At 58.4% G+C, this 13920-nt stretch overlaps 2 protein-coding genes across 2 annotated transcripts; one reads left to right on the top strand and one right to left on the bottom strand.

Moving 5' to 3' along the window:
• The first annotated feature begins 2485 nt into the window (after positions 1–2485).
• PTGDR2 (prostaglandin D2 receptor 2) lies at positions 2486–3952 on the top strand. The gene has a single exon (XM_068556440.1). The coding sequence runs from the start codon at positions 2648–2650 to the stop codon at positions 3950–3952; it is 1305 nt and encodes a 434-aa protein (XP_068412541.1). The 5' UTR covers positions 2486–2647.
• Positions 3953–5371: 1419 nt separating this feature from the next.
• CCDC86 (coiled-coil domain containing 86) lies at positions 5372–13217 on the bottom strand. The gene is made up of 4 exons (XM_068556348.1): positions 12391–13217; positions 8053–8182; positions 6439–6513; positions 5372–6250 (listed from the first exon to the last, which is right to left on the bottom strand). The coding sequence occupies exons 1-4, from the start codon at positions 13146–13148 to the stop codon at positions 6131–6133; spliced, it is 1083 nt and encodes a 360-aa protein (XP_068412449.1). The 5' UTR covers positions 13149–13217; the 3' UTR covers positions 5372–6130.
• Between the last annotated feature and the right edge of the window lie 703 nt (positions 13218–13920).

Genomic DNA, 13920 nt, shown 5'->3' with positions numbered 1-13920 from the left:
TAAATACACACGCACACACACACACTCTGGGGCTGACATCTATTTCCTCCCTCAGCCTCCCTCCCCTGCCTCTGCCTGCCCGCTGCCTTGTGTCTAGCTGCCTCCAGAAGCTGACTGCCTCTGGGGCTGGAATCCTGTGCTCCCTCTGTGCCCAGGTAAGGAGACGGTGGCCCCGGGGCTGGGCAGCCTCAGTGCCCTCTCTGGACCCAGGAGAGAAGGCACAGTTTTATCAGGGGAGAGGGCTGTTACCAGCTAGGATGGCAGAGGGTTGGGTTTACCAAAGACTGGAGGAGACTTGCTGCTCCGAGGAGGAAAGGACTACATTTTCTTAGGGAATAACTAGATGCCAGGCACAGTGGTCAACCATTAAAGCTTCTCTTCCCAGACTCAGGAGCGATCTGGGTGGGAGGGTTACACGAGCAGTCTTAAGGTAACTGACCCAAGTGCACCCAGCCAGGAAGAGGAGCTGGGATTCAAAGCCAGGTCTCTGACACCAAAAGCTGGTGTTCTCTGCCCCCAGCCCTCCGTCAAAACAGGACCTTCGCTGCTGGGCTCCCTGAGAACACTGGGAGGCTGGGGGGCAGACTCCTTCAGCCAGGAGGCCCATACTGGATCGGTCCCCAGGGCACAGCAGGATGTGCTGTCTGAGCGTCCCCATGGGACTTTGGGAGATGGGGCTAAAGGGAATGTTTCAGCACAGAGAGGGGATGGCTCATGTGTGTTTGCTGGGAGTGGAGTTCTCTCCCTTCCACTGCAGCTGAGGGACGCTGGGCAAGTTGCTGTGCTTCTCTGAACCTTTGTTTCCTCTTCTAAAAAATGCAGTCTCACAGGGTCATTGTGAATGTAATTGCTCTGCAGACTCTAGAGCTTGGGAAATGCGAGCGTTTTCAGGAAGCACGGGGACAACAGCTCCCCTCCCCCCACCTGCGTGTCCCCAGCTCCAAGCGGCTCACCTGTCAAGGAAATTCTAGTTTGATATCCGGCACCCTCACCCTACGAAGGACCGTGGTCCCCGGAGAAGGGTGTGGATTTTCTCATCCTGGCCAGCAGTGCCTCCCGTGGAAAGACGAATACTGAAGAACACCTCCCCCTCCCTCCCCCACTTTCCTTCTCTTCTTTCTCCATCATCTCGTGCTTAGAGCAGAGGTAGAGGAAAGAGAACAGGCTGAGTGCTAAACTGTCGCTCCTCCACATGCCTGTGTTGTTCGGGAAGCTTTGGGTAAGTGATTTAAACACGAGTCTCAGTTTCCTCATCTGCAAAACGGGATGGAGAGAAGTACCAGCACTTTTCTTCTAGAGCTGTGAGCAAGAGAGTGAGTACCTATGTAAAGGATCTACCACAGTCCCTGGCATGTCATGGGGGGCCCAGGACAATCGGAGTTCCCAACCCCTGCTATCTGTCGGTCCCCACCTCCTGCAGGCAGCCTCCCACCCTGACCTCCTCTGCCCTCACTGATCTCCACTGGCTCCACATCAGATGGTCTCAGGTTCTTTTTTTTTTTTTTAAATAAATTTATTTATTTATTTTGGGCTGCGTTGGGTCTTTGCTGCTGCACGCGGGCTTTCTCTAGTTGCGGAGAGCCGGGGCTACTCTTCGTTGTGGTGCACGGAGTTCACATTGCGGTGGCTTCTCTTGTTGCAGAGCACGGGCTCCAGAGTGCAGGCTCAGTAGTTGTGGCGCACGGGTTTAGTTGCTCCGCGGCATGTGGGTTCTTCCCAGACCAGGGCTCGAACCTGTGTCCCCTGCATTGGCAGGCGGATTCTTAACCACTGGGCCACCAGGCAAGTTCCGGCCTCAGGTTCTTGATGAGGCTGTGGGTCTGCACATCTGGCCAGGGGCTGGCTTCTCCAGCACTTAGCTGAGTAGTTGCTCAATAAATAGCTGTTGAATGAGTATGAACAGGGCTGGGTTTCCTGGGGCTGGCAGAGCGCCTGGGGCTGCCCCTGAGCAGGGGAGAGGTCTTTTGGCCCTTCTGGGCCTCCAGAGTCCAAATCTGGTAGTTCCTTCTGCCCAGCTCTCTCCCTGCTCTTATCTTATTTCCTCTTAAACTACCAAACAAAGGAGGGGCTGGCTCCACTGTTTGCAGTCAACACACCCAACCAGCCACCACTGTGGGAGCGAAGGGCCACAGGATGATCTGCAGAGAGGCAAGGTCCGGGGGTGCCGTGGGTGGGTGCGTGGGTGGGTCATCCCTTGAATGCATGGACTCCGCCTTCCATTCCCATCCTCCAGCCCAGCTGAATCCTCCTGCCCTTCAGGGGGGGCCTCGCTCACACCCCAGTGCTCTGGGGATTGGGAAAAGGAGTCCTTCATGGCCTGACCTTGGTTCCTATTTCTCCAAGTGATCTTAGGCCGCCTGCTTAATGATAATCACAACGCCATTGCTGCAGTGCTTACTGCATGCTTACTCTTGCTTGAAATGCTTATATATATTATTAACTCATTTAATTCAACAACCAACAACCCTGTGACCTAGATCCTGTTATGACTGCCATCCGTGTTACAGAGGAGCAAACAGGCTCAGAGAGGTTAAGTGTATTGCCCAAGGTTGCACAGTGAGCAGGTGGTGGGGCTGGGATGTTATCCCCCCACCTTACTGCCCTTGCTCAACTTCACTGATCCCCAGGGGCCTCACCTATAACTGTCATGGGTCAGAGTCCCATCTCCTGGCCAGGGTCGCCCGTTGCCTGGCACTGCCCACCACAGTGCCTCTTTCTCTCCGCCGCAGAGCCCACGATGTCGGCCAACGTCACGATGAAGCCCCTGTGTCCCCTCCTGGAGCAGATGAGCCGCCTCCAAAGCCACAGCAACTCCAGCATCCGCTACATTGACCACGCGTCAGTGCTGCTGCATGGGCTGGCCTCGCTGCTGGGCCTGGTGGAGAACGGACTGATCCTCTTCGTGGTGGGCTGCTGCATGCGCCAGACCGTGGTCACCACCTGGGTGCTGCACCTGGCACTGTCTGACCTGCTGGCCACCGCCTCCCTGCCTTTCTTCACCTACTTCCTGGCCGTGGGCCACTCCTGGGAGCTGGGCACCACCTTCTGCAAGCTGCACTCCTCCATCTTCTTCCTCAACATGTTCGCCAGCGGCTTCCTGCTCAGCGCCATCAGTCTGGACCGCTGCCTGCAGGTGCTGCGGCCTGTGTGGGCGCAGAACCACCGCACGGTGGCCGTGGCCCACAGGGTATGTCTGGCGCTCTGGGCCCTGGCCGTGCTCAACACCGTGCCCTACTTCATCTTCCGGGACACCATCCCGCGCGTGGACGGGCGCATCATGTGCTACTACAACGTGCTGCTCCTGAACCCCGGGCCCGACCGCGATGCCACGTGCAACTCGCGCCAGACGGCCCTGGCCGTCAGCAAGTTCCTGCTGGCCTTCGCGGTGCCGCTGGCCATCATCGCCTCGAGCCACGCGGCCGTGAGCGTGCATTTGCGCCACCGCGGCCGCCGGCGGCCCGGCCGCTTCGTGCGCCTGGTGGCGGCCGTGGTGGCGGCCTTCGCGCTCTGCTGGGGGCCCTACCACGTGTTCAGCGTGCTGGAGGCGCGGGCGCACGCGGACCCGGCGCTGCGGCCGCTCGTGTGGCGCGGGCTGCCGTTCGTCACCAGCCTGGCTTTCGTCAACAGCGTGGTCAACCCGCTGCTGTACGTGTTCACCTGCCCCGACGTGCTGCGCAAGCTGCGGCGCTCGCTGCGGAGCGTGCTGGAGAGCGTGCTGGTGGACGACAGCGAGCTGGGCGGCGGGGGCAGCAGCCGCCGCCGCCGCCGCCGCCCCTCCTCCACCTCGGCCTCCTCCTTCTCGCTGGGCGGCCGCCGCCTGTCCCCGCTCGGGCCCGCAGGCCTGCTCGGCTGGCTGCGGGGTGGCCGCGCGGCGCCCCCGCAGAGGGACCGGGCCCGATCCCAGGACGAGCGGGGCCCCCTGAACCGGGCTCTGCGCACCACCTCGGCGTAGCAGGCACGGGCCGGGGGATCGCCAGGCTCGGACCATTCTCCCCACGCCCCCGGGAGGCAAGGGCAGGGAGCGATCGCGCGCAGCAGCTTCCCCAGGGCCCGGACGTTTAGTCGGAGGCTAAGGAATCTGCATGTTAAAGCGCCCCACGTGACTCAGTGAATCCTTTTCAGAAACGAAGTGAGCTGAAGCCGTGCTTCTCAGACTTTCTGATGCGGGAGTCACCCAGGGATCCTGTCTGCTTGAACGGGCCGCCGGGCGGGTGTGCTGACAATCTGCATTTCTAACAAGCCCCCAGGAGGCGAGGGGACCACACTCGGAGTAATGGGAGGTTAAAACCCTAAGACATCTCAAACTAGGGTAGTGGACGCCCCAAGGTACACAGGACGCATCTCCCTGGAGCTGTTTTTAGCAGATGATGGGTGGGGTGGATTTTTACATTAAACCAGTGATGTAGCTTTGGAGTAGAAAGCGAGAGAGGAGAAGTTCGGGAAGCACTGTTCCAGTCTAACCTTTTCGCTTTGGTCATTTAGTTGCGCTTTACTGAACTACACGCTTTATCCCACAATCTCGAGGGGCGGGTTCTATTAGCCCCACTTTTTACCATGTGCAAATTGAGGTGCAGGGAGGTTAGGTAACCTGCCCAAGGTGCAGGGACTGCATACCAACCATTAGGCATTACCTGTTCAATTACTATTTAGTACGTGAAAAGGCACCCCCCACATACCCAAGGTCCTTCAGATAGCAGCTGCATGGGAGCCCCCATCTCTACCTGTCCGACCCAGCATTGCCCAAAGTGGAAAAAGCAAGGGGTGCTATGGTCAAAAGTTTGGGAAACCTGGGCTAATCAAAGTGCAATGGACATCCTTATTGAAGGTCTTTAGTGTTTGAATGAGCCCCGCAACCTCCGTGACCACAGCCGGTGATATTTCCTAGCTCATCTGACACATGTGCCAGCCTACAGTTCCCTGGGACGCCCTCTGAGCAATGCTGGTAATCCCTAGATCTGTGCAGCACCCACCTCCCTCCCGACTGCGCGGGGCTGCAGCTCTGACCCCCAGTTTGTAGGTGTGAGGGGTAACTTACCATGGCATCTCCACTCTACCATGTCTGTTTAGCTCAGCATCCCAGGGCCTGGTGCAGAGTTGGTGCGGTACACGTTTGGTGGATGGAACGGCAGCGGAAGAGCCAGGGGAGAGACTCTCCTGGGATCTTGGTCCAGTGTTCCCTGCGCCACCACCCGCAGCTGGGCTCCCAGCGTTTACTCTCAGTGCCAGGCAGGGCCCGGCCCACAGCAAGCGCTTGGCAAACGGAGCAGTCGATAGACAGCTGGCTGAACGGACATCCCATCTCGACCTGGCCCGTGCTCCCTCCTACCTGCTCCCCTGCTTCACCGAGCACTTGGCGCCAACTGACACACAGTACATTTTACTTGTTTATTATGTTTTCTCCATCAGAATGAAAGATCCTTGAGGGCAGGGACTTTTGTCTGTACTCCCTGATACCTAGAATTGTGCCTGTGCACAGCAGGCGTTCAATAAATATTTCTGCTGTAGACTGGATGGCATGAGTTAATCAGATCTCTGGGGCTTCTGCAGTCTGGTACAGGAAAGGGGGAGCTAGAGAGACCCTGCCCCCTGCAACCTCCCCATTTTAACCTTAAGTGTTGAAAAGTGGGGCGGAGCTGGATTCAGTCTGCTTGGTGACAGGGTCAGTGGGATGCAGAGGGACCCAAAGCAGCCTCTGGGGAGGTGTGTGTGGGGGGGGGAGGTGGATTCCTGACTTCCGGCCTCCTGGCCTGGGGTTAGCCCCAGGACTCTGAGACAGAACATACATATTTTGGGGAGTCACCCGCCAGTCAGCAGCTCCCTGAGGAACCAGAAATTACTCTTCGTGGTTTGAAGGCACTCAGAGAGGACGGGGGAGGGGAGGGGGGGAGGGGAGAGCTGACCCTCCTCCCTCCTCCAGTCTCTGCCAGGTCCCAGGCTACCTCTGGGTCTCTGTGCCACAAAGACCTGCCTGTGAGCCCTCTGGGAGGCTCAGAGCCCCGTCTTGGGTGGAGCCACTGTTTTGGAGCCATGGGGTTGGAGTGCTGGGTCAGCAGAGGCGTGTGGCCAGTGGCCCGAGGGCTGCCGTGTGTGACACGGTGGTTGGCCACAGAAGGCCTCGGCCATCCTGAGCTCAGATCTTGGCTGCCGGCCGCTGTGGCGGCTGCTTCTGCAGCTGGGCCAGCGTGTCGCGCTTCTCAATGGAGCGCAGCTGCTGCTTCTTCGCCCGCTTGAGCTTGGTGGGGTTTCGGATCTGGGGGAGGTTGAAGGGAGGGTATTAGCATGGCTGGAGTCTCTGCCCTGCTCCCCAGGGAAAGGGAGGCCACCGCGGGGGCCTGGGACTGCGGCACGAGCGGGGGCCGTGAAGCAGGGGTGCCGGGGTGTCTGGAACACGACACTCAGCCTGGCCATGTCCCGTCCCGCAAGCAGGGCAATGCTCACCACTTGCACGATCTCCGCCTTCCGCTCGTTCTCCAGGCGGCGTTTCAGGTTCTCGGCGCGGCGCTGCTTCTTCTCCTGGGCACACAGGGGAAGGGGATTGGGTCTGGGAGCCAACCGAGGCGGCCCTGGTCTCCCAGGCAGTGAGAGGTGACAGAATTCCCAGGGAGGAGGGCAAAAGGCCCACTTATCCCGGCTCCGGGTCGTTCCTGGTGCTTGGGGGTGGAGAGCCAGCAAGGAACCATCCCTGTGCCCCTGGGACCAGCACCCAGAGGCCCACTGTGGTGGGAAGTTCCTGACTTCACCTGAGAAGGGGGGCGCCTGGTCAGGCGGCTGAGGACGGGGGCTTAGTCGACACTGGGGTTGGAGGGGGCGGGGCGGGGTAAGACACAGGTGGCACCCCACCCAGAAACTCAGGCCCATGCAGACAGTGGTTCCCCTTACCACGCCCCTCATCAACTGCCCGGGGAGAAGGGGTGGCTGGCCCTTTCCCTCATTCCCGTCCTCTCAGAGTCCCCCCTCTCCCCCTGAAGCCCATGAGCCCCTAGAATGCAAGGGCTGGTCTCCTGAGGTTCACCCTGGCGCAGGGCTGGGAAGGGCGGAGGCTGCAGAGAAGAGGCTCCGGAGCCATCTGGTCCCGGTTTGAATCCCGACTCTGCTACTTCCTAAACGTGTGACCTTGGCCAAGTGGTTTAAGCTCTGTGCCTCAACCTCCCATCTTTAAAGTGAAGATGATTACCTAAGATTGTTTTGAGGACTAAATGAATGAACACACATACAGGGCTTGGACTAGTACTGGCCCACCGGGAACACTCAGAAGATGAATGTAGACGGAGTCTTCCTTGGGAACGGCTACGCCGACTGCTGTCCCTGGTGGGGCAGGGCAGGGACGGTGGCCCCAAGGCTGTGCGTGGTCAGGGGCCTCCCTCGGCTTTGGCAACACAGGGTAGAAGGGGTGGCTTGGGCCCGCGGGGAGAAAGGAGAAGTGACACTTGAGCTCCCGCAGGCGCAGGGGAAGGTCTGGGCTGGGGGCTGGGCAGGGGCACCTCTAAAGGGGACGGTGACAAGAAGGTTCTCTCTTGCCCAAGAGGGAGCCAGGGCCACACAGGAAGCTAGATAAGGCCTCAGCACGAGGCGGCGGCCACACAGTCTGCAGGGCCTCGGCCATAGGCCGAGCTGGGGCAACTCAAAGCAGGGGACAGATGACCAAGTGGCTGACCCACCCCCTCCCCTCATGGCCAGGCAGGGACTGCAGGCTGGGGGCGAGGTGTCTGACTCCTCCGGTGGCCCGGGGACCACAAGGCGAGTGACGTCCCACTGAGCAGTCCGCTCCTGGTGGATCGACACCACCACCTCCCTGTCTGCCTGCTGGGGCTTCCTGGAGACTAGAGAGGTTGGGCGTGAACCTCTAACAGGGCACCCGTGGCCCTGGGATGAGCGTGAGGGAGAGCTGGACGGACGCGCAGGCCGCCCACTTCGCTGATGTGTTGCTGATGCCAGCAACACCCGGATGAGGCCTCCCATCTGTATGCCTTTCCCACCCTTCCCCGGGGCCCCCAGGCTGGAGAACGGCTCTTGACCGAGTCCCCCCCCACCCCTGCCTGGCCGGCCCCTCACCTGCCGGCGCCGTTCCTTCTCCTCCTGCAGGTGCCGGGCGAAGTCCTTGGTCTGCTTTCTCTCCTGCCGGTCCTTCATCTTCTGCTGCCAGGATGTGCGCAGGGGCTTGTCCTGAACCATCTGGGAGAACCTGGATGGGGGAGACTGAGTGCTCTTGGGGTCCGCGGGATGCCCCGGTGCCCTCCCTCTGCGCCTTCTTCCCTACCTTCCTGCTTGCCCGGCAGTCGACCCTCCGGGTCTGTAGAAACTTGGAGCAGGAAAGGGCCCTGATCACGCCCACTGCCATTTCTTAAGCCCTGGTTATGTGCCTGAGGTGGGAACTCCTGTTCCCTCCAGTTAATAGAGGAGCAAACAAAGACTCAGCGAGGTTAAGTAACGGCCCAAGGTCACCTTGCTCCTGAGCAGCAGTCTGTGACCAGAGCCCAGGCCACACGGCCTCCACCACCAAGCTCCGCTGCTCCGGCCGCGCGCAGAGGGCTGGGCGTGGACACCTCTGGAGAGGGGGCCCATTTCATCTCAGAACAGCGCAAATGGTCACGGTCCCCTGCAGTGATTCAGAACCTCTCTCCCAGCAGGGGAAATGTGAAAATGGAGTGGGTGCTAGGGAACATCGGGGAAGTCTTGATTTCCTAAAGAGTGATGGTGACACGGTCACAGGAGAAGCGAGATTACCTCTGTAGGAACGCACACCGCCAGGATCTAGGGGTGGGATGAGAAATCTAGGACGTGCTGTAAAACATTCCGGGAAGATGGAAAAACATCGAGGAGCGAGAGGAAACTAGACCAGGAAAATGCTGAGGGCTGCTGAGACTGGTGGTGAGGGCTTGGGGGTTCAGGCAGCCGTGCCGCCCCTTTTCTGTAAGCTTTCTCCTTGAACGATTTGAAGCCTGTTCGGGTGTCCCACGGGCCTTCTTTCCCCCTCAGCAGTTCCTCTTGTAGTGGCCTTTCCGCCTCCCTCAATAATTCCTTGACTTTCAAAAGAGCTCCTGTTTACCCACGTCCCCTCTATCATGCCCCAAGCGGTCACAGCAGTGGGCTGCAGCGGGCACCAGGCAGTGTGGCCCCTGGGGAAGGTCAATACGGCTCTTCCGGTTCATCTTGCCCCTTTCTTGCTCCACAGGAGTCTGCACATACAGCCTGGACCCTGACCCCAGGCCTGTCCGTCCTCAGTCTGGTTCTGCCTCCCCCCTCCCACCCCTCCTCCCCAGTTCTGCCTGCCTGCCCCCAGCACACCCCCCACTGCTCCTTCTCCCCCTCCCCTTACGTGGAGACAAGAACCGTGCCCATCACAAAGGGCGGTGGGAGGATTAATGGCTCACGGCCCGAGAAGCACTTAGCACAGTGCTCTGCATATAGTAGGTGCTCAGTGAATCCACCCTTCAGAGAAGGGAGACGGTGCACCCAGGGAGGACTGGGCAGAAGGTGGCATTAGGCCTGGGCAAGGGGGGTGGGGCGGGGTGGGTGGGTGGGTGTATGCTTCTGGCCCCGGCTCCCTCCCCCCGCATGCCCCCTTTTGCTGGGACACCCGTGCAGCAGGTGCTGCCCCCGCTGTCTCGGGCTCGCTCACCAACTGCTGAAGCTGCTTCCTCAAAGGTCCCAACCATCCATTCAACAGCCCCTCTGGCCCTTATCCACAGGCCTGGCGCCGCTTCTGAAGGTGCTTTAATTCTACTGCAGCAGCTTCCTTACTGGTCTCCCTGGTGTCCCCTCTGCCCTCCTAACGGTCTGTTCTCCACAGGCCAGACCGGTCCTTGCAGAGGTCAGATCGCGTCACTCTTTTGCTCAACACCCCGCATGGCTCTCACGCTCACTCAGGTCCCTGCAAGGGCCCAGGTGGGCCCACGTGACCTGGCCCCGTGACCACTCTGACCTCACTCACCTCCTACCGCTCCCCTTGTGCCCAGTGACGAGGCCTCTGGACTGTTTCTCAAACACAAGAGCACACGTGTGCCTCTGGCCTTTCTATTCCCCTTGCCTGGATACTCTTTCCCACTATGTTCATTCAGGCCTCTGCTCACATCCCTGTGGCAGTGAAGCTATCTCTAATCACTGTGACAACGCCTGGCACCTCTTGCTTTGTTATTTTCCTGTATTGCCCTAATTACTGATCTATGTATATATTACGTGTTGGTTACCCATTTCTCACAACTAGAATGTTTTGTTTATAGCCACGTTGACCCCCAGATCCTAGCTCAATGAAATATAAACTGGTTGAATGAATGAACTACCTTCTGTTCTCATTCATCTACTTGTTCGACTCAGTGCCTACCATGTGCTGGGCTCTGGGGAGGATGGAGCCTTTGTAGGTAAATCCTCACTCTCCTGGAGCCTCTGGTCTAGAGGGGAAGCTGGCAGCCGACAAGAATCACACACGTAAACGAGCATTTGTGCAAAAGGGGGTGTGACAAAAGAGAGATACAAGGTACCGTGACAACATATAGCTTGGGGACTTAACCCTGGCTGGGTTGGACAAAGAGGGCTTTTCCCAGGGGGTGATGTTTAAGGGGAGCCCTGGCAGATGAGCAGGGACTGGCCAGGGGAGGAGCCTTTCAACAGAAGGAACAGCATGTGCAAAGGCCCTGAGCTGGGAGGGAGCATCACCTACAGGGGGCACACAGCGGGGAGGTCAGCGTGGCAGGCGCTCGGTGATGGCAGAGATGGCAGAGGAGAGGAAGAAGTCTGGAGCGCAGCTCCAAGCAAACAACAGGAAGCTGGGAAGCATTTCAGCTCGGGCACGAAGCTGGGACAAAACACCCTTTCTCTTGCTTCTCGGTGTCCTCTGCTGACCCTCTCTCCTCCTGGCCTGTGTGGCTGAGCAGCCTCCTCACGCTCAGTGAGCTCCTCTCCCCCCCAACACACCTCCCGGGTACCAGGACTCCAGGCTCCCACACTCAACTTGCTCACCATCCTCTTCCCACCGGAACCGACCTCTTCATTTGGTCCCACGTGGCCACCAGTGGCCCCACCATTCTCTGGGACCTGCTGGGACCGAGGTGGAGGGGCAGCGCCACCACCCACTTCTCCAAGTCCAACAGTCGCTCCATCTTCAAAGTCTCTGATTGGCGACTTGTAGGAAATCAGTCCCTAAGTTTCAGTTTCTTCTCTGTTTGAGGGGGGAGGGGCTTGGGGGAGGGGAATAATGCCCACCGCCTTGGGGTTTAGGGGTTCAGCAAAATGACATCTGCAAAAAGCCTAGCACAAAGCTTGACGCACAGTCATCCCTTAGTAAATGTCCGCTTCTTCCGTAAAATCACTGCCTTCCCCTATGGGCCCTCACAGCCACGAACTGCTGTCTGCCCAGTGGTTCCCAGCAGCTAAAACATGAACTGGACCCCACCTCTCCTTCCTGGCAGCCTCAACATTTCCTTCTTCACTTGCACCTCTTTGTTCCTTCACTCAACAAGCATTTAACTGAGCACTTACTGCCCGCGGCACAGAAAGACAAGACCTCACGCCTACCCTTTAGAAGGGATAGTTAGGGAGTTTGGGATGGACGTGTACACACTGCTCTATTTAGAACAGATAACCAACAAGGGCCTACTGTAGAGCACAGGGAACTCTGCTCAATAGTATGTAACAACCTAAATGGGAAAAGAATTTGAAAAAGAATAGATACATGTATATGTATAACAATCACTTTGCTGTACACCTGAAACTAACACAACATTGTTAATCAACCATGCTCCAATATAAAATAAAAGTTAAAAAACAAAAGAAGGTTGCAATTCAACGCAAGGCCGTTCTACAGAGCACGGGTAAAGGGCTTTCACGCAGACTTTGGAATCAGATCTGTGTTCAGGTCCTGCCTCTACCACACATTTAACCTCCCTGAGCCTCAGCGTCCTCATATGTAGAATGAGGATAATCCTAATGCCTGCTGCTTCATAGAGCTGATGGGCAGATTAAATGCCAAGAAGCATGCTGCTCCCTGTTTGAAAGGCCCTTCCTCCGGCCAATCCGTACGAGGGCGCTTAGCAGCGTCCTATATACTCAGCGCTTGGTAGTGCCTTTTATCAAAAAGGCAAATAACTGTAACAGATAATGGTGGATGAAGACCTCACTGCTGGTTTACTTGCGTCTGCCCCCTTACTAGAGAGGGCAGACACAAGGATAAATGCCTGTTGAAGGAACACACAGATGAGGTGCTATCCAGGGGTCCTTTAAGGGCACCCCTCCCTGAGATCCCAGTGCATTTTATCACATTCTGGTTATAATTACCTCTCTGTGTGACTCCGCCAGTGATGTGAGATCTCTCCAACCTACGGGCTATCTCCAGGCTGAACCCAGGCTCCAGCACCACACAGAACCCCATCCCTGCCCAGCTGGCCCCCACCTCACCTCTTCTTTGAGCGGTCCTTCCACACCCGCCCAGACTTGGGCTTCCCCTTCGGGATTTTAGGGACCTCCTCCTTCTTCGGTTTCTTGGACGCTGGGGCCTGGGCTGAAGAACCTTCTCGCTTCTTTGGCCCGAGGCCGTCTCTCTCCGGCTGCCCGGCCGGCGGGGGCTTGCTCGGCTCACGCTGATCCCGTGGGGAGCCGGGCGACTGGGGTGTCAGCTCCTGTAGTGGCTGAGAGGGCCCGGGACCCGGCGCTTGCTGACCGGGGGAAGGCTCTAGTGACCCTGGGCTCGGCTGCAACTGATGTCGGGGGGACCCCGGGGTCGGCTCCTCCTTACTCTTGGGCAACTCCGAATCCGCTTCTTCTCGGTCCTGGGAAAACTTTGGTGACTCCTCATTTGGCTTTGGCTGAAGTCGGGAGAATTCAGGACTCGATTCCGGCTGTCTTTGGGGCGACTCCAGGCCTGGGTCTCGCTGACGCTGGGGCGACCCTGGGTCCGGCTCTGGCTGCTTTCGGGGAGACCCCAAGCTTGCCCCCTCCCGTAGACTGGGTGATCCCGGGCTTGTCTCCGGCTGATGTCTGGGAGACTCCAGGCCAGGTGGCCGCACACTCCGAGGAGACCCGGGCTCCCTCCTTTCTTCTGGGTTCGACTCGAACTCCACAAGGGCCCGTCTCGCCCGCAGAACCGAGGTGGGGTTCTCGGGGGATTCAGGCTTTAGTCCTTCCAGCCGCCGGCTGCGCCTCAGCGGCGTATCCATGGCCCGGACAGAGTTTCTAAACGCGAGCCCACGTGCAGTCTCTGGGACTACCGGCGCCGTCCTATGACGTCATAACCCCGCCACGTCTGCGCCGGGCAGGAGGGGCTGTTGCCTCGGAGGCCATGTTGGTGATGGGCGAAGAGGCGCGGGGAGGAGTCCGGGGAGAGCGGGTCTTACTAGGCGCATGCGCAAAGCGCTTTGGCGCTTTTACCTGGGATTGAAGAATGAGTCCCAGCTTGAGATCCGTATTCACCTTCCCTGCGAGCCCAGTCTCCCGGGGGGAAAGAGAGTGTGCAGGCGGAAAAAGGTAGAAGGGGTCCCATTTTCGGGAGAGAAGAGGATTGGAAAAAGATCCAGGGAGCCTGTAGGCAAGGCTGGATGGAAACTTTGCTGCTAATTCACTTCTTTACCGCTAACTCAGCTTCAGCGCTGAGCACAGCCCCACCTGCTGAGTCACTGCGGACGGGACACTGGAGCAGGAGTGAGAGTATCAGAGTATCAGATGGGCCCCAGGGTGTCTTGACTGCTGATCAAGAGGAGGTGAGGAGGAGGAAAACACAGGCAAGGTTCCTGGAGGATGGAAAAATGGATTGAGGATCCCTTAACACCTCTCACCCCTTGGCTGGTGCCACACAGCATCTAGAATGCACCCCGATGAGTTTAGCCTGTTGAAATCACCTCCCTAAGGGTAAGGCGATGGCACGGCTTCTTCACTATCCTTAGAGGTTGTCAGAATTAGTTGCACCCTTGTGCTGTAATCCTGTGTCAGTCC

Source organism: Eschrichtius robustus, chromosome 11 (genome assembly GCF_028021215.1).
Source record: "Eschrichtius robustus isolate mEscRob2 chromosome 11, mEscRob2.pri, whole genome shotgun sequence".
NCBI classification, from domain to species: Eukaryota; Metazoa; Chordata; class Mammalia; order Artiodactyla; family Eschrichtiidae; genus Eschrichtius; species Eschrichtius robustus.
The sequence above is the reverse complement of the archived record's forward strand: the minus strand, read 5'-3'. Positions and strand labels throughout refer to the sequence as shown.